General features: G+C 41.5%; 1 protein-coding gene across 1 annotated transcript in view; it reads right to left on the bottom strand.

Annotated features, from left to right (window-relative positions):
- Nucleotides 1-15,154: 15,154 nt before the first annotated feature.
- IL18RAP (interleukin 18 receptor accessory protein) overlaps nucleotides 15,155-20,808 on the bottom strand; it is a 32,644-nt gene continuing 26,990 nt past the window's right edge. Inside the window, exons 11-13 of the mRNA XM_073023297.1 lie at nucleotides 20,574-20,711; nucleotides 16,672-16,845; nucleotides 15,155-15,939 (exon numbers count right to left, since the gene is read on the bottom strand). Coding sequence (XP_072879398.1) covers nucleotides 15,527-15,939; nucleotides 16,672-16,845; nucleotides 20,574-20,711 — 725 coding nt within the window. The 3' untranslated portion in view covers nucleotides 15,155-15,526. The remainder of the gene's footprint in view (nucleotides 15,940-16,671; nucleotides 16,846-20,573; nucleotides 20,712-20,808) is intronic.

Genomic DNA, 20,808 nt, shown 5'->3' with positions numbered 1-20,808 from the left:
TCCCCCTTTTATTTCTTTCCTCAACTAAATTCCTATTCCCTTAGGGGGACCATGACACTGGATTTCGAGGAACACTGATTCTCATTAAGGTAGGTGGATAACATGTTCTGACATTGGGAAGAGGCTGCTTTTGTTAGCAGAAGGATTGCTGATAGATATTCAGGCAGTTTAGATAAATGGATATGGAAAACATAAGCCAATGAGATGTGGACAATTCTGTGGACCAGAGGAGACTGCAGTTTTCTCCTTTACTCAGTCTTCGAGTACATGCACGAATGTGGAGGAACTCAGCTGAACTTTATTCACAATTCATCTTTAAAGAACCAACTCGCATGCCAGTGACCACTGCCACCTCCCATTTTCTATGATTAGTCCAGGTAAATCTATTCCTCCTTCAAGGCTTCTGCCTGCTTCGTCTCATCTCTAGCATCACACATCCGGGTAAGCTTGGCAACTGTATTACTTTGCTCAGGCTGTTATAACAAATTACCACAGACTGGGTGGCTTAAACAACAAAAATTTATTTTCTCATGATTCTGGAGGCTGAGAAATCCAAGATCAAGGTGGCAGCTAATTAGGTTTCTGGTGAGGCCTCTCCACTTGTAGATGGCTGCCTTCTTGCTGTATCCTCATGTGGCCTTTTTTCTGTGCAAGCTAGTGAGAGAAAGAGAGAATCTCTGGTGTTTCTTCCTGCAAGGACAATAATCCTTTTGGGCCAGGGTACTACCCTTGTTACTTCATTAATTTTACCTCCTAAAGAGCATATCACCAAAATCAGTCACACTGGAGGTTAGAGGGTAGGGCTTCGACATGTGCATTTTAGGGGTACACAATTCAGTCCATAGAAGAAATCTTTAGGAGAGCTTTCCACAGCCTGGCTCTGGCGGCCTGTGATGAAGCCAGCTGTGACCTGTAAAAGAATTTGTTCTCTTTGTTGTCTCAATTGGCAGAACCTGAGTTTTCTTTGGTACTCTATTAAAACAGAAGAGTCTATCTGCCAATATCCCTGGTATGGGACGCTTCCACAGCTAGCTTTTAACTTCTGAAATCTGTTCTTTGTTACAAGACAGTGTTTACGTCCCCTAACGATATAACACTCATGATTATCAGCCTTTAGCAAAGGGAGGGTTTTTGATAAAGCACTAGAGAGACCCTCCAAAGATCCATCTGTATTAAATCATTGAAATGAACTGCTTATCCCAGAAAGCTCTGCTGCAGAACTGATCCTGTAGCTACTAGCTGGGTGACCACGGAAGCAGAGGCCAGCAAGCATTTTTATACCTAATCTGCCAAGGGTGAAGCGTGCCGCAGAAGGTGAGAGCAAGATTCTAAACCTCCACATTTAGTTTCCCCCAGTGCTTTAAGTTGAGGCCCAGATAAATATCCCCACCTCTTTAACATGGGCTAGCAACACCACGCTGTCCCCAGATATTTCCCTGCTAGCCTGAACTTCCATAACCGATAAGACATCCTTCCCTTTGCTTGAATACTTCCCTTCTCCATCACCTTCATGACACAGAGATGAAAGCATGATCCTGAACAAAAAAACAAAAAAAAACAAACCCTAACATTGAGAAGAGACAATTAGCGAAGAGTGGGCAAAGAACGCCTGGGAAACACAATACATGTGTTTCCAGAAATGTATGAGGCTAAAAGTGGGGGGTGGGTGGGTAATAGGCTCTTGTCAACCAGGAGGCAGGACCTGTCCATGGGGTGTTTACCAGGTGTTCAGATGTAAAGGAAGCTGAAAGCTTCTTGGATCAGGTGGGAGTGGTTGCTCTTGCCTATAATCTAAGCACTTTGCCTGTAATCTAAGCACTAAGCCAAAGTGAGAGGACTCTTTGAGCCCAGGAGTTTGACACCAGTGCTAGTAACATAGCAAGACTTCATTTCTACAAAAACTAACAATAATAATTTTAAAAAGCAGGGCATGGTGGTATATGCCTGTAGTCCCAGCTAGTCCCAGCTCCTCGGAGGGCTGAGTCGGGGGATTGCTTGAGCCCAGGAGATTGGGGCTACACAGTGAGCTGTGGTTGAGCTGCTGCACTCCAACCTGGACAACAGAGTGAGACCCTGTCTCAAAAAAAAAAAAAAAAAAAAAAGCCTTTTACAATGAGGTCATGTTTTGATAATTGAACCAGCTTGGGTCGGATTATGCCATTTTGTAGGCAAATGAATTTGTGCACATGGTTCTCGATCCAAAGTCATTAATGGAATTGCTCAGGTAAGAGGGTTTCTAATCAGAGTCAGGATGTTTTCTGTGTGAGAAACGATAATGGGCTTCTGAGGCAAAGGACAGCAGGGGCAGGGGCAAAATTCAGGGCCCAGACATTGGCTCTGTCTCCTCCAGACTCAAGGGAGTGGCCTAACCAGTGCTGAGTTTGGTTCGACAACCAAGAGCACCCAGGGTTTGTAAGGCCCTCATACAAAAGTCACAGACTGTTCACAATTTTTTTTTTTTTTTTTCTGAGACGGAGTCTCGCTCTGTCACCCAGGCTGGAGTGCGATGGCCAGATCTCTGCTCACTGCAAGCTCCGCCTCCCGGGTTTACGCCATTCTCCTGCCTCAGCCTCCCGAGTAGCTGGGACTACAGGCACTCACCACCTCGCCCGGCTAGTTTTTTGTATTGTTTTAGTAGAGACGGGGTTTCACCATGTTAGCCAGGATGGTCTCGATCTCCTGACCTCGTGATCCGCCCATCTCGGCCTCCCAAAGTGCTGGGATTACAGGCTTGAGCCACCGCGCCCGGCCCTGTTCACAATTTTATATGAAATAGTGATATAAGCCCTGAGGATCAAGACTGGTAGGATACCCAAAATGAGGCTATTTTGGCAACTTTGATAGGAATCTCACGGCATGGAGAAAGGGATGGATCTGTAGGAAATCGAATGACCAAGAACATCTTTGCAAGCTACACTGCATGTGCTCCTCCCACAGCAGCCAGCCCTATTCCACTGAGTTTAGTGTCTGTGTATGTTGTTGGATGAGGACTAGTGATGTTAGATGGGTACATGTGATTGTAATTGATCATACCAATTAAACCCACCTGCAATAAGGTACCCACACTTGTGCACTCACAGTGAATCATATTTTACTGAGAAATATGCTAAATGATGGCATTGCAGTGTATTGTGTTTCCTTTGAGAAATATCTATACTGTACCTACCTGGCAAAAGGGAAGAGACATTTAGTTAATTTTAAGAGAGAAAATCAGAAAGACTTGGAAAAGCATTGGAGGTAGCCTGCCACAGTGGCTTACGCCTGTAATTCCAGCCCTTTGGGAGGCCGAAGCGGGTGGATCACGAGGTCAGGAGTTTGAGAGCAGCCTGACCAACATGGTGAAACCCCATCTCTATTAAAAATACAAAAATTAGCTGGGTGTGGTGGCACGTGTCTGTAATCCCAGCTACTCAGGAGGCTGCGGCAGGAGAATTGCTTGAACCTGAGAGGCAGAGGTTGCAGTGAGCCAAGATCACACCACTGCACTTCAGCCTGGGCGACAGAATGAGACTCCATCTCAAAAAAAAAGAAAAGAAAACTGTTGGAAACAGCACCTGCCGGAATAAGTTGTCAATATCTGTTGTGCAAGTCTAGAAGTGGGGTGGGAAGGATTCTTCATTAGTATCTTCCCTTGTGTGGTGGTACACAAAGAGCTCAGTTCAGTTCAGCAATGATCGCCCGAATTGCCTTGTCACAGGCACATAGTGCAGAATCAGAAGGCAAGAAGGAGGAATTACGTGGGAAAATGAGACAGAACAACACAGAGGGAAATCAGGATGCTGTCCACCAAAAGAGAACTGTTTCAGTGTGAATTTCTTAACTCTGAAAACCTGGAGGATTTCAGTTGAGAAAACCCTCACTCTGAGACGTTAAGGAAGAGAACAGAAACGACTACTTTTTCTGTCAGTTAGGACACTTTAAATGCCACAGCAATAATAAATCATCTAGAAACTTCAGCGGCTGAACACAGGTAGTTTACTTTGTGCCACATTATAGTTCAAATGTGGGTAAGGAAGACCTTTATCATGTGGCCATGCCAGCTCAAGCACGTAGCCTCTAAGGTCGCGATGGGCAAGACAAAGTGTGCAAAAGTTATATCTGCATTACCTCAGTCTAGAAATCACCCTGTCACATCCACTCTCCTTCTAGAAAATATTAGTCACATGACCCAAACCAACTACAAAGAAGGCTGGAAAAAGTGGCTGTGTGTTCAGGAAAACAAAATGATTTTGGTGAACACGTAACGTTTTCTCTGTCACATAGCTGCAATTAGCTTTAGTTGGACTTAAAGTACAATTGCATACACAATCATCCATCTGTAATTGAATGGTTGATTTGTAAATAGCTTCTTATGGGATCTGATCAGTAGAAGCAAATGAGACCTTAAAAAATGTAGTGAGGCAATGGTGAGAGAAGAGCAACGCCATTTTCTGTAGATGTCTTAGTAAATTCAGCCTGTTCAATAATCCAGTTACAGTTGTGGAGCTTATGAAAAACTCCTAGACGTGAAATGAACCAGAGTACAAAGGTAAGAATAGCCAGTAAGTGATAGTTAACTGTGCCAAGTTCTGGTCAGAGACTTGCTTGTATATAGTTGGTTTTTTAAAGGGCACAGAAACTTACCTGGGGGTGGGTACAATCAGAGGTTAAATGGGGCCTTTTTCAGTTGACCTTGAATTTTGGCAAATGTGACAAATTTAAGGACTTAGAGTGACAAGTGCCCTCTCAGTTCAAACAGAGATGCTGGACAAAACCCCTGCAGGACTTGCTAAGGGCAACCAAACTGGTCCGCAATCACATCCCCAGAGACCTATGTAAAAGACACTACAACCCCCCAGTTAGAGAGCTCCAAGGTCACAACTCACAGACACGAGGCTTGTCTGCCAGCGGGGAAGACTGACATTTCACCCCTGCTGAAGGTGTACAGAGCTGAGTTCTCATCCCCACAGAATCTATGTCATTGGAATGTAGACAAGTAAAAAAAGTCTTCAAAGAGTTTATAATCTTTTCCTTGGGTTTCAAAAATCAGACTGGTGCCTGATCCTCAGCAGGATATCATTGACAGTGTGAGATCAGCAGGAACAAATGCAGCTGGAGAGCGAGGAAAGAGAGGGAAGCCTGGGAGCAATGGTGGGGAAAGTGGGCATCCAGTTCCCCATGAACCAGGTGAATGCTGTGCAGAATAACCAGGTTAGAGTCATGTTGGAAGAATGGAGAATTAGGGGCTTTACTGCATGAGGCAGAAGATGAGGTGCACCAGGAGCAGTGGGCATCTTGGTAGGGTTAGGGAGAATGGGTTTACATTTTTATTTTTAAATTAACATACAATAAAATTAGCTTGTTTGATTTACAATTGTGTGCATTTAAATATGGATGTAAATTCACGTAATCACCAAGACAATCAGGTTACAGGCTCTTTCTTTGAGACCCGCCCTCCTCCTTCCCTAATTCCTGGAAACCACAAATCTGTTTTGTCACCGTTTTGACTTTTTGAAAATGTCGTAGAAATGGAATCATGTAACCTTTAGAGATTAGCTTTTTCTACCCAGCATACTGCATTGAGATTCATCCAAGCTGGTGCATGTCTCAGTGGTGAATTCTTTCGTATTGCTGACAGGTATTTCACGGTTTGCTTGTACAACTATTTGTTAATTAATTCACCCTGTACCAGTTATCAGTGCATCACCAGTTACGAATGTATTACCTCACAGCTCTGAATTCACCATTCAGTACCTGCGCTGTGTAATGGATTGGATTTCTGAAGCATTCATCCTAGACAGTGAGCATAATATTCACTTCTTTGGTACAGGGAGTTGGACAAGCATTACAGGAGGGTTCGTCTGGTTCCAGCCGCTGTGCTCTGTTTTTTCTCACTTGTGCTGCACCATCAGGGAGCAGTGTGTGTGTGTGTGTGTGTGTAGACATCTGTTGGTGCCCTGAGCTAGCTGTATCCAGAGGAAGCCGTCGCTCAGTGACCTGGTAGTACTAGCTTAAGCCAGGTGACCACCTCCCAACATCTTCCTGATGTGGACACTGTGCACTCCAGGCCACATGCCCACAATGGCATTCCAAATGCCCTGTGTACCCCCATATCAACTGCAGCTCGCCTGCACCCTAAAGCAGTCAGGCCTGGCCATGCTGCATGTCTGCCCACCAGCCATGCTTGACTGCACCCCTCAGGTTTGCTTCCAGCTTTCCCAGCAACTGTGAACTAGCTCCGACCCAGGAAAGTAGGAGACCTTCCTTGCCATTCAGTGGGCTACACCACACCTCTTCTAGTGATGTCTGAACCCCAGCCTTGGGGAGGGGACCACTTCCAACCTTGTCTTTCTGCTATCTCTCAGCCCTGAGGTACTCTTTGGAGTTCTATTCATGTCTTTATAATCAGTCTCTCATCGTAGGCAAATAATTATTTACATCACAATATCCCTTTTTAAATTACTAGGTGATTTCTGTCTTTTGGTTGGACTTTAGCTGGTACATACTGGTTGAAGGTCCTTGAGTTTTTCTAGGTGTTAGTGGTTATGAGTAGAACCACAATAAACATTTGTGTATTGGATTTTGTGTGAACACAAGTTTTTATTTCTCCGGGGTAAATATCTATGAGTGGGATTTCTGGGGCATCTAGTAAGAAAGTCACATTATAAGGACTTGTTAAATTGTTTTGTAGAGTGGCTGCACTATTTTACACTCTCACCAGTAGTATATGAGAGTTCTAGTTTCTCTACATTGTCACCATTTCGTGTTGCTAAGTTTCTTTTCTTTTTCTCTATGTGCCTCATAGTGTGTGTGTGTGTGTGTGTGTGTGTGTGTGTGTGTGTTTTCTCCTTTGGCTTTAATTTTCATTTTCCTAGTGGATGGTGATGTTGCACATCTTTTCCTGTGTCTACATGTGTCTATTTGCCATCCGTCTATCCTCTTTAGCAAGATGTCTATTCAAGTTTTTGCTCCTTTTTTAATTGATAGTTACTTGTATTATTGAGTTTAGAGAGATCTTTATAAATTCTCAGCACAAGTCCTTTGTTGGACTTGTGACTTTGAAATAATTTTTTTCAGTTTAAAGCTTGTTTTTTTTTTCATCCTTTTAGCAGTGGTTTTCTCAGAAAAAGGGGTTTTAATTTTGTTAAACTCCAACTTTTTTTTTTTCTCTACAGATCATGTTTTTTGTGTTACATCTAAGAACTCTTTTTCTAATCCCAGGTCATGTTTTCTTCTAACAGTTTTATAGATTTAGGTTTCACATTGAGATCTATGGCCTATTGTTAGTTAATTTTGTATAAGCTGTGAGCTTCATCTTATTGCACAATTGATGCAACACCATTTGTTTAAAACTCTATTCTTTATTGAATTTCCTTTGAAAATTTGTCAAACTCAATAGGCCATATTTGTGTGGATGTATTTCTAGACTTTCTACTCAGTTCCATCGATCTATTACTTTGTTAATATCATACCATTTTGGTTACTGTAACTTTTTCTCGATTCATAAAATCATGTAGCATGACTCCTCCAACTTTATTTTCTTTTCCAAATACCTTTGGTTTTTCTAGTTTATTCACCTTCCCACATATATTTTAGAATTAGTTTGCCTATAACTACAAAAAATTCTGCTGGAATATTGGTTGGAATTGTGTTAATCCTCTTAATCAATGTAAAGGGGATTGTTGATTTGACAATATGTTGAATCTTTATGTCACCAAACATGCTATGCTTCTCTCTTTAATTGTTCTTTAATTTTGTTCATAAGTATTTCATAGTTTTCAGCTTACAGAACATCCACATATTCTGTTGATTTATACCTAAGTCTCTCTTTCTTTCTTGCTTGCTTTCTTGCTTTCTTTTTCTCCTTCCTTCCTTCCTTCCTTCCTTCCTTCCTTCCTTCCTTCCTTCCTTCCTTCCTTCCTTCCTTCCTTCCTTCTTTTTTGAACTATTATAAATGGTAATGTCTGTAACATTTGGTTTTCAATTGTTTCTTAATAGAGATAGAAATATATTTGATTTTTACATTGTTAATCTTGTATCCTGAGAACTTGCTAAACTCACTAGGAATCTTTTTGTAGCTTTCTTGGATATTCTACATAGAAAATTACTTTTCAGAAAAAAGGAGAGATTTATTTCTTTCTTTCCAAACTGCATGCATGTTATTTCTTTTCCTTGTTTTATTGTACTGATGAAAACTTTCATACAAGGTTGTACAGGATTCTGCGAGTAAGTATCCTTGCCTTGCTTCCCATCTTATAGAGAAAACACACATACACTATTTCACCATTTAGAATGATTTTTTAAGCTATAGTTTTGTTGTTGTTGTTGTTGTTTTTGGAGCACTTTACCATGATGAGAAAATTTCTGTCTATGCCTAGTTTGCTGAAAGGTTTTATGATGAGTGGATAGTGAATTTTGTCAAATATATTTTTGGATTTGGTTGATATGATCATGTGTTTGTTCTTCCTTAGTCTATTAATATAAAGAATTACACTGAAATATTTTAAAATATTAAGCCAGTCTTGAATACCCAGGGTAAGCTCCACTTGGTTATGGTGCATTGTTATATTTATATGTTGCAAGGTTCAATTTGCTAACATTTTCTTGAATATTTTTGTGTCAATGTTCATGAAGAATGTTGGTCTATCGTTTTCTTATAATTTTTTGTTTGGTTTTGGTATTAGAAAAATTCTGGACTCATAATAACTTGAATAACTTAGGAAATGTTCCTTCTTCTGTTTTCTGAAAAAAAATTGTGTAAGATTCACATTTTTTTTTTTCCTTTAAATGTTTGATAGAATTAGGCAGTGAAACCATTGGGGTCTGAAGATTTTATTTTTGGAAACTTAATAATACAAATTCAATTTCTTTTTTTTTTTTTGAGACGGAGTCTTGCTCTGTCGCCCGGGCTGGAGTGCAGTGGCCGGATCTCAGCTCACTGCAAGCTCCGCCTCCCGGGTTCACGCCATTCTCCGGCCTCAGCCTCCCGAGTAGCTGGGACTACAGGCACCCGCCACTACGCCCGGCTAGTTTTTTGTGTTTTTAGTAGAGACGGGGTTTCACTGTGTTAGCCAGGATGGTCTCGATCTCCTGACCTCGTGATCCGCCCGTCTCGGCCTCCCAAAGTGCTGGGATTACAGGCTTGAGCCACCGCGCCCGGCCTCAATTTCTTTAATAGTTATGACCAATTAGGTTATTTATTTCATGTTGGATGAGTATTTTTAGCTTGTGGTTTTTGAGCATTTATCCATTTCATTTAGGTTGTCAAATATGTATTTATATAGTATCCATAACATTTCCTTATTCTTTTAAGATGTACAGGATCTGTATTGATATCTCTTATCTCACTACTAATATTAGTAATTTGTGATTTGTGTCTTCCTTCTTCTTCTTTTTTTTTTTGGTCAGTCTTGCTAGGAGTTTTTCAATTTTACTGATGCTCTCAAAGAACCAGGTTCCTGTGCTATTGATTTTCTTTATTGTTTTATGTTATTCAATGATAGTGATTTCTGCTCCTAAATTTATTATTTGTTTCTGCTTCCTAAGGTGGAAGTTTAGATTATTAATTTATATATTTTCCTTTTCTAACGTAAGCACTTAATATTATATACTTGCCCTTAAGTATAGCTTTAGTCTCATCTTGCAAATTTTGATATGTTGCATTTTCATTTCTATTCATTTGAAAATATCATTTCATTTGCTTTGAGACTTCCACTTTTATCCATAGATTGAGAAATGTGTCACTTAATTTCCAAACGTTTTGAGATTTTTCCCACCATCTTTCTGTTAATAATCTCTAGTCTGAATTCATTATAAATCCATTATAAAAACAGAACATAACTTTGTATAATTTCAGTTTTTAAATTCTTGTTATTGTTTGTTTTACAATCTAGGATATGGTCTATCTTAGTAGATGCTTGGTGTATAAATCAAAAGATTCTGTATTCTGCAGTCATTGGGTGGAGCATTCTATAAATGTCAAGTAGATCTAGAAAACAACAATGAAGAGACGTTGTTCTATATTCTTCTTTTTTTTTCTTTTGAGATGGAATCTCACTCTGTCACCTAGGCTGGAGTGCAGTGGTGTGATATCGGCTCACTGCAACCTCTGTCTCCCGGGTTCAAGCGATTCTCCTGCCTCAGCCTCCTGAGTAGCTGGGATTACAACCACATGCCACCATGCCTTGCTAATTTTTTGTATTTTTAGTAGAGACGGGTTTCACCATGTTGGTCAGGCTGATCTCGAACTCCTGACCTCAGGAGAACGGCCCGCCTCAGCCTCCCATAGTGCTGGGATTACAGGCATGAGCCACTATGCATGGCCTATATTCTTGATAAATTTCTGTTTACCAGTTTTATCACTACTTGAGAATAATATTCAAGTCTCCAACTACAGTTGTGGATTTGTCTATTTCTTCTTTTAGTTCTGTCAGTTTTGCTTCATGTATTTTGAAGCACTGCTGTTAGGCGCATACACATTTAAGATTGTTATGTTCTCTTGGTAAATTTATCCTTTTATCATAATGTAATATCTGTTTTTCTCTCTGGCAATTTTCCTTGCTCCGAAGTCTCCTTTAGCTGATATAGGCACTCCAGGGCCTGGCGTCGTGGCTCACACCTATAATCCTAGCACTTTGGGAAGCAAAGACAGGCAGATCATTTGAGTTCAGGAGTTCAAGACCAACCTGGGCAACATGGTGAAACCCCATCTCTACAAAAAAAATATGAAAAAATTAGCCAGATGTGGCGCTGCACGTCTGTCGTCCCAGCTACTTGGGGGGCTGAGGTGAAAAGATTACTTGAACCTGGGAGGTCAAGGTTGCAGTGAGCCATGATCACACCACTGTACTCCAGCCCGGGCGATGGAGGGAGACCCTGTCTCAAAAAAATGTGCGCACATATATGTTTATTTATTTAGAAGCAAATAGAATGTATTAATATATTTTTATCATATACTGTACATAAAATAATAAACAACATATTTATCATATAAATATATATTTATTAATATATTATTCATTTCTAAAGAATATATAAATAACATTTATATATATGCACTTTAACTTTCTTTTAATTAATGTTCATGTAATTATATCTTATTAACCTACCCATACCATTATACTCAAAGCATTTTTATTGTAAGGGGATTAAATTTCTTGTTCAGATAAGCTTGCAAAAGACAATGTGCTGAGAATGCAAGACAATGACCAAGATTTCACTAACTTTGAAGACAGCAAATTAGCTGAATCTGATTCTGATCAAGTCAGATCTGATAAAGGGCTTACTGAAGATGATTTTTCAATAAATTTATAAAAGTTTATTCTAATAATCTCTGTCTTTTAATTATTGTGTTTAGACATTTTACACTTAATGTAATTATTATGATGTTTGGATTTACGTCTACCTTTTTGTTATTTGATTTCTATTTATTTTCTTAGTTTTTGTTCCTCTGTTTTTCTCTTGCCTCCTTTTGGATTATTTAAACATTTTGATTATTCCATCAAAACATTTTTATTATGGAAAGAACACTCAACATAAGGCCTATCACCTTAATTTTACGTGTACAATACATTATTGTTGACTATAGGCATAATGCGGTGCAGCACACATCTAGTGCTTATTCATTTCACGTATCTGATATTTTGTGTCTATTTATCAAGAGCTTCCTATTTTCCCCAGCCTCCAGCTGCCATTTTAGTCTTTGATTTTATGCATTTGACTATTTTAGATACCTCAGATAAAGGAAATGATGCAGTATTTGTCTTCCATGTCCAGCTTATTTCACATAGCATACTGTCCTCAAGGTCTGTCCATACTGTGACCCATTGTAGAAATTCCTTCTTTTTACAGGCTGAATAGTATTTCTATGTCCATCATGTTTTCACGATATTTGATGTTCTGTTTGTTCATGTTAATGGTTACTCAATGGAATAAAATATTACACACAATTTTCACATTCTACTCAGAATCAATAGTGTGCCACTTCAAGTGGGATATAGACACCTTACTATCATCTAGGCCCCTTACCCGCCCTCCTTCATGTGGCATTACCTCTACCTATATTGAAAATCCTATCAGAAAATGTCATAAATTTGCTTTAAACAAATTACATCCTGGATGTTTCAAATATTATGTTATACAATTCTAGATCTTGTTGAAATCTTATGTATTATGTTATTTGTGCTTCAACAGGCAATTAACCTACTGGGATGAAGGCTCCAAACTAAGCCTGTGGTTTCAATTTCAGTTTTATTTCACTGCCTTTCAGTTCTATTTGGACTTGCTTCATATTTCTACCTTTCGGCGGCCAGTCTGGAACTCAGAAAGTGACCTCTGCTATAGCTCAGTTCTCAAAGTTTATGGTATTCCCTTTAGGATCAGATTCATACATGCACAGCTTGGGAATGAGTCCAGAGGTTTATAAACAATTTTATGGGTTCAGTTTTCTGAGCTCCTTTCTGCCTGTACTTTCCTTCTCTGTGCAGTTCTCTGGCCAAAGCATTGAGGCTTTATTTACCTCATTCTGCAGTGCACTTCCTACAACTGCTTACATCCACCTAACGAAAAGGTAAGAGGATAAAGAAAGAATAAAACATCAACAGAGGTTTGCCACACCCTATTGGGACTACAGGTCCTCATATTAAGGTGGACAATTCCCCTTCCTTAGAGATTTAGGCTCTCGAGGGCCACTAATGCCACTGTTTTTGGTGGTGTCACTGCTGCTACTACAGGATTCCTTAGAGAGTGGGTAGTGAAAGAACATGAAAGGGAAAATACGGGAGGGCTAGGAAACTCTGTCTCAGTCTCCACGCCAGAACTAGAGTGCTTCTTCTGAAGCTCTTTCTGTCACCACTGATGTCTACTTCTGAGTTTCAGACTATACTGAGTCCAAGTCAGAAGAGACTGGAGACAAATTATGAGACCTTGAATTATTGTCTTCCCCAAACTGTCTGCTTCTGTTTACTTTTCAGAATACTCCAATTGAGTTTTGATGCATTTTTATCCAGACTTTACAGCTGCACTAGGAGGAAGAGACAGGATGGTGTTGTTTACTTCATCTTACCTAGAATTTTAACCTAGAAACGATATAGATGTTAAATGTAGGTATTAAAACCCAAAAGGGACCCAGAAAGCTATGAGAACTACTCAGGCTATCATAGAAAGGTCAGTGAGGAGTACTCTATGATGAGTGTTAGAGGGAGGGTGACCATCATCCAAGGTAGGACACTTTTTCAGAGTGAAAGAGAGTACTATAGTAATCATACTTGGACAATAGGTACACCAGGAACTAGAACATATGGGCACCTCAGAAGATGCGATAGGGAAGCAATACTCGTTCCTAATTATATTCCACTGAGTCCAATTGTTCTATTGCAATCAGTGTCCTGTACATAGAAAATTTGTTTGGGTTGCCTGCTTTGTTGTAGTTAACTGACATGTAAGAAATATAAACAGCCCCCTGTCTCGAATGTTTCTTTGTTACGTTCAGTGTACCGAGCAGCCTGGAAAGAGTGTATTCTGTAAATATTAGAGCTGGCTATTTCTCCCTTTGTGTACGTGCTAACCTGAACCTTGATTTGATTTTCCATGAAGCTAAGGTCAAAACGCTGGACCTCTGGATAGCTTGGTTCTAGCATTATCTATCTTAGGATAAACTGAACAAACTGGCCAAAAGAAGTCTGAGTCTTAAATCTCAGAGCATGGCTGGCAGGAAGGCCAGGGATCCTGGCCATCAGCAAAGCACAATGGCACAGTGACAGTGTGGGTCTCTCCTCCCTGAGGCCCTGCAATGATCCTTCCCACAAGAAACTTCCTCCAAGAATAATTTATACCCTTTAACTCATCGTTAACTTTATCACTGAAATTTCCAACAAGGATGTTGCTTGGTGCCAAAGCCACAGTGGTTTTTATGATGTGGGTGCCTCTGTGAAAAAGAGCAGAAGAGTGTTTCACACAGGCCCCAAGGCAACCATGACTTTTAGCCACTCTGAACTTGGATCACATCCAGACCGGTGGGTGTGACACATTGCATGTGAATGAGTCCAGACATGGCTTTTATTTATTGTTCAGATGATAAATCATTTTATTCCTGCAGAGAAGACAGAGTATAAGAGTTTGATATTCATACGTGAGTGGAACACTATTTTAACTACAGGTTAAATTCCGGTAAAGGAAACACACTTACCAGGAGGAAATTGGCCTTGTCTATTAGAAACAGTTTCACGGCCCTGCAGCCCATCACTTCATTACTTAGGAGGACTTAAAGGGAGACCCCCAAATCGGAAGCACACAGGATCACCAGCCTCAGCAGAAGGTTCAGGCTACAGCTCTGTTCACATTCCATTCTTGCTGCCGTTTAACCAGTGTGTATCCTTATTCCCCAGACTTAGCTGCTCTGCTGACTCTGGCCACTGTCTCTCTGCTTCGTGTGTCCCTGCAAGTCCATTCCTCGTCTCTTCATTGGCCTGATCGTTTTGGTCCAGTTGGTCTGTGCTTCCAGGGGCCCAGGGTAAGGATTTACACTTTTATACCTAACACAAAGATTCTGTGTTAGGTATAATCAAAGATTGCCGACATCACACGGAGGAACTGAAATGAACTCGACGCTTCTTTCCAAGCCTATATCCTGGCACAGGCTGCAGCTGCCCCCCAAAAAAGGGATTCTTCCTCTAGGTCATCCACCCAGTGTGGGCACTTCGCATAAGGACACAGTAGAAACCCACCCCAGCCCTGTCTATTCTGGGTCCTGTTAGTCTTTACCTTTTATGCTTTCTGTACTCCAGAGTTGTTGGCTGACCATGGAGTAAGAATTGTCTTCTTTACAGAAATTCTTTGTTTCTAAGGCCAGATGTGATGGCTGACGCCTGTAATCCCAGCACTTCAGGAGGCTGAGGCAGGCGGTTCTCCTGAGGTCAGGAGTTCGAGACCAGCCTGGCCAACATGGTGGAACCCCGTCTCTACTAAAAATACAAAAATTAGCAGGGCATGGTAGTGCATGCGTGTAATCCCAGTTACAAGGGAGGCTGAGGCTGGAGAATTGCTTGAACCCGGGGGCGGAGGTTGCAGTGAGCCAAGAATATGCATTCCAGCCTGGGTAACAGAATGAGACTCTGTCTCAAAAAAAAAAAAAAAAAAAAAAAAAAAAAAAAAAAAAAAATCACTCTTTCTTATAAAATAATATTTATTTGATTGCAAGTATACATAAAGTCATATGTACAATACATAGCATACAGGAAAGTCCCTAGCCATAAGGCAGAAGTAGCTGTATTTTCTGATTCTGCTCGGACCACTGGGAAATCTTAGGGGTGTTGTGTACCGAAAGTACCCAAGGTCTAGCGAATTCACTCGCCCTCTGTCCAGTCCAGGAGATCAAAGGCTCTAAACCACAGTCTCAGTCCCTTTCCATTGTCCATCAAGCTTGCTCACCGCTGGCAGCAGACTCTGAATTTCCTATCAGCCTGAACATTCACACACATAGATGTGAGTTCTGTCCAGCAAAATCTCTATCCCAGGGACTGGCCGGGAGGGGGCGCCAGCGCTCATTTCATCATTCCTTAGGCTGGGAGCTCCTCCCAGTGGTTTCTGTTGTACTGAGTCCTTTCCACTGAAAAATCCTAGAGGTAATTCTGAGCTGGCTCCACGTGAATCCCTGAGAGTTTTTCACAGGCATGTGATAGCGCATTTTGGTCCAGAATCTAGAATTGGGAGGAACTGATTTTAAGCCTCTCCAAGTAACTGTGGGCAAAACCCTGAGAGCTTTTTTCACAAGATGAGGTAGAGACTCTGGCTCTTGGAAGTAACAGAACTTAATTAAAATGAGTTTCAGTGTTTGATCATCCAAGGCAAGATTCACTGCTGCTTGCAGTTCAAAGATACTGGGTCCGTTGACGTAGTTGGGGCTCAAGATAAATATTCCTCTTCTGCTTCTCTTAATAATGCTCACAATGTCTTCTGCATATGCTGGAAATAAAACATTTGATGATTTGCAATTGATATTGTTAAACCTTGAGTCAGAGAGGTCCTTGCAATGGATTCTCTTACGTAAGGAGGAAGGGAGACATGTTTACTCTACCACTTACACTGTATCAGCTCTATTGCCAGTTGGAGATACGCTGCAGTGTCTAGTGACCCTCACTTTTACATTCCCTGCTTTGTGTTCAGTCTCCCCCAGTTGGCAATTCCTCTAGGAATAAAACCAACTGGAACTAGGTAAGCTGGGATAATGGGAGCCATGGAACATCCCAGGTTCCTCGGCGGGGATATCTGAGGAGGAGGAGGCCAGCAGGACAGGCTGAGAGCTGAACCTCTCAGAGTGTCCAGGGCTTGGCCCAGGCCTGAGAAGTCTGCTTGACCGGTGCTGAGCGAGCTTTGTGGGAGGCAGAGTCACAGGAATCAGAGGGGCCACTAAATTGGGGTGACCGAGACAACCTTCAGCTGCGAAGCCAGGAGAGGTATCTTTGTCCTAGAAGGCCTGCCTGGGGCCCCATATCATTGTTTTCTCCTGCAGATGGATCTGTTTGATAATGGAGCACATCTCCGGAACATATAGTTTCTGTATTGTTGCCCAAGATGTTCTAACCTCATGTAATCTCCCAGATCTATATTCCGAAAGAAAGAATGACAAAAAAGACTTGGAGATTGCATTGAACTGCCCTTTTTGCATTGTAGTTTTTCTTGACATGTTGGACTTACCTCCTCCTGGAGCCACATCTCTTTCAAGCAAACACAAGGTATATCCATATTTGTTTTCTAAAACATCAGGAAATAGGCTCAGGGCCAAGTGTTCTTCAGTCAGAGATGAAGTGGCCTCACTTGGAAAAGAGCTCCATTTTGCATAGGATACAAAAGCATCGAAATCCTTTTTATCTGAAGAATAGGAAAAATTATAAAAACAAAAGTCATTTACTTTTTATTTTTTACTGTCATGGTACACATACATATGCTTGAAACGTATGGTAAATGAATAAGAAATAAGATTTGGGATACTTACTAAATTGATTTTAAAAATTCATTTCAAAATCATACCACTGAGTGGTATTGATCGTTCACCCCAAATTGAATTCTGATTTATGAAGCACTTTTGCATTTTCACTGAGGTTAGATCAAACGGCTGAGGCATTCTTTGATTAAATCACATGAACTCAGGAGTTTCTCTGTGCCTTCTTTGCACCTGCAGTGTTTCTGTCTCATTAGTCACACATCAAACAGGAGTCTGCCCCATCCAACATGATGATATCCAGTAAGCAAAGTGCTGCTAACACCCAGCACATTGTATCTAAGGAGAAATAGTACTTCCTCGGAGAGTTGATGGCACATACGCCGATATGTGAATGCCCATATGTAAAATAGAGACAATCATAACTCCTGGGCAGGCTGTTTTAAGGGTTTCATGAGATAATGTACATGAATTTCTTGGTGCCTGACTCACAGGAGGTTCAAGATAAATGTCCATTCCCCTCTATTCTAGATGGAAAACTGTATGTATAGAAATTGTTAGAGGATATTTTCAAGGTCTCATATGCCTCTGTTGACTGTATTATAAAACAATGATTTATATAAAATGTAAAATAATACAGTCAACAGAGACATATGAGACCTTGAAAATATCCTATATTTTCATATGCATGCTTTATAAATGCATATGATTACTGAGACTACGGAACTAACTGGAAGAAGTAGAAAATCCCAACACTTAATTCACAGGCTTTGGAATGGGATACATCAGATTCGTATTCCAGCAGTTCCCACAATCCCTGTCAAAGTATTGTTACAAAATGGCAAACAATAGCGCTGATTGCTGGTGCTGTTTAGTAGTACACCATGTTCAAGGTGAACCTAAAAAGATGCCTCAGTGGATGGAAGTACCAGGTACAAAAAAGGAAGGTCCCAGAATCAATAGAGGAGGATGCCAAAGACCTGAGTTTGGGAAACTAACCTATGAAGCACCTCATTGCTCATGTAGGAAGGACAAGAGCATGGCTGGCAGGTAGGTGCTGTGCTGTTTAAATGTGTAACACACCATAGTTGCCTCTATTCCTTCCGTATCATGTGAAATCCCAGCAAACTAAAATTTTTCTATAACCTGGAAACTACATTTATTTAGTTATGAAATTAGAGAGTGGAGTATTAGATGATCTCTGACGTCTTCCAGAATTCTAACATTCTACATCTCTAAAATTTTGGTTCCTCAGCACTAACTTCAAAGCAGTCATTTTGCCAAAAAGTGTTAGGTTGGCCAACAGAGGGCGCTGCATCCCTGTGCTTGAAAACTGGATTCTGCCTCCAGATCTGATCACTAAAACATTGTCTTCGCAAAGTAGAAAGTACACAAGTAAATGTTTCCCCATTGACTGACTCTTCTACACAAGTTCCAGAATCTTAAGGTAAGCAGCATTTTAAGACATTGATTACATAATTTGCTTCATTCAAAAAAGCTATTAAAATAAATCTTAAAAGCATTTGGCCTAAGGATTTCTAGTGTGTATTCTCAAGAGCTAATCTAAAGAAAGATGTGACTGATGCATTTCTTTCTTTCTTTTTTTTTTTTTTTTTTTGAGACGGAGTCATGTTCTGTCACCCAGGCTGGAGTGCAGTGGCATGATCTCAGCTCACTGTAACCTCCACCTCCCAGGTTCAAGTGATTCTCCTGCCTCAGCCCCCTGAGTATCTGGGATTACAGGTTCCCGCCACCAAGCCTGGCTACATTTTGTATTTTTAGTAAGGATGGGGTTGCACCATGTTGGCCACATTGATCTCAAACTCCTGACTTCAAGTGATCCGCCTGCCTGGGCCTTCCAAAGTGCTGGGATTATAGATGTGAGCCACTGCTCCCGGCCACCTTTTTTTTTTTTTTTTTTTTTTTGAGATAGGGTCTCGCTCTGTCATCCAGGCTGGAGTGCAGTGACATAATCATGGTTCACTGCAGCCTTAACTTCCTGGGCTCGGGTGATTCTCCCACCTCAGCCTCCTAATTAGCTGGAACTACAGTGGGGGCACCACCACACCCAGCTAACTTTGAAAAATTTCTTGTAGAGGCAGGTTTCACCATGTTGCCCAGACTGGTCTCAAACTCCTGAGCTCAAGCATTCCTCCCACTTTGGCCTCCCAAAGTGCTGGGATTACAGGTGTGAGCCACCACACCCAGCCTCCCATGCCGGTCTTTATTCACCCTTTCTTCCCCTAAGGATCTGACAGCTCCTCACTGAATTCCTAGTTTGGGAAAGCACTGGAGTTTGGAGGGCCCTCTCAGTAAGGTAGATAATTATCCCTGAAATCCAGCAGAAAGGGATTCTGCTTTTATTAAGTGACAGAGTCATTTACTAAAACTGCAAACCTTCTAACCTTAGAGATTTCCAGGACTAGAAAAAAAAAAAAACAGAAGCAACGCTTCTATTCCAAAGAAGCAAACATCAATGAACATGATTATCCTGCCTCAAATATTGACAGGCACGTCATTGACAGTAATAGTGCTTGCATTTTACAGGACTTCTCACTTCTGGGGGCATTCCCACGATCTTCAAAGCCCTCATTTTACAGATGAGGCTAACTGAGGTAACAGCTAATGAGATCTCTTAAGCCAGACAACCTGTGCCCAAATCCCAAGCTCTAGTGCCTTCCAGTCGTTCAATTTTAGGCACATGACTTCCTGTCTCTGCCGGGCTGGTAGGATTGCTGTAACCATTAAAGTAGCTAACGCGCATGGCAGGCATACACTCTAGTCCTCAAGAACCAGCCATAGCCTGGCACGTGCTGAGCATTTACCATGTGCTGGGCGCCATTCTAAATATTTAATGTGGCTGGGCACGGTGGCTCATGCCTGTAATCCCAGCACTTTGGGAGGCCAAGGTGGACGGATCACTTGAGGTCAGGAGTTCAAGACCAGCCTGGCCAACAGGGTGAAACCCAGCAGTCTCTACTGAAAACACAAACAATAGCTGGGCATGGTAGCGCGTGCCTGTAATCTCGGCTACTCAGGAGGCTGAGGTAGGAGCATTGCTTGCACCTGGGAAGCGGAGATTGCAGTGAGCTGAGATGGCGCCACCGCACTCCAGCCTGGGAGACAGAACAAGGCTCCATCTCAAAATAAATAAATAAATAAATACAGACTTAATGTGTCTTAAGAAGATACATCAATGAGCCCTCACAGCATCCTTTGCAATTGGTGCTATGACAATCCTGTTCTAGAGATGAGGAAACAAAGGCACAGAGATGTTCAGTCATTTGCCCTATGACTTTAGGTTGGTTATACAGGGATTGTTTTTAAGTTCAACATGTTTCACAATAGCATTGCCTACAAGATTCCTGGCAACTGGAATGAAAAAAATAATTGTTTCTCCAGCCTTCCTCAGTGTGAAGTCACTAGACTCGGAGGAAGGCCTCAAAACCTCAGGGGCATGACTTTATCCAGTGGGGACATTTCTTTCTTCAGTTCCTTCTTTATCCTCTGCCCTGGCTGGCAGGGGACATTTGAAATTCTTTTATAAGGTAACTCTGAGGAAACAAAGCCAAGGGGTAGTGATGGTATTTTCTGTTGTCCTGCTCCAAGTCAATTCCCAGAGGAAAAGTCAGAGGGCCGCACGCAGAGGTAACCTTACCCCCAAGCGTCTCGTCCTTGCTCTGGTAGGTCCGGTACAGCAGCACTATTTCAATCCAGTGCCTGTAGAGGAGGGCACTCGCCACCAGCACGGCCACCAGCGTCCCGATGGTGCCAAGCAGGATGTACAGGAGCACCACTGTGGAGACAGTGCCGGTATGAAGAGACACAGAGGCAGTGGGATTGGACCACGACCATGTTCAGGCCGGCGCTATGGCCCACCCAGCACCTTTACC

The sequence above is a fragment of the Chlorocebus sabaeus genome, chromosome 14, assembly GCF_047675955.1.
Source record: "Chlorocebus sabaeus isolate Y175 chromosome 14, mChlSab1.0.hap1, whole genome shotgun sequence".
NCBI classification, from domain to species: Eukaryota; Metazoa; Chordata; class Mammalia; order Primates; family Cercopithecidae; genus Chlorocebus; species Chlorocebus sabaeus.
This window is presented reverse-complemented; position numbering and strand designations above follow the sequence as displayed.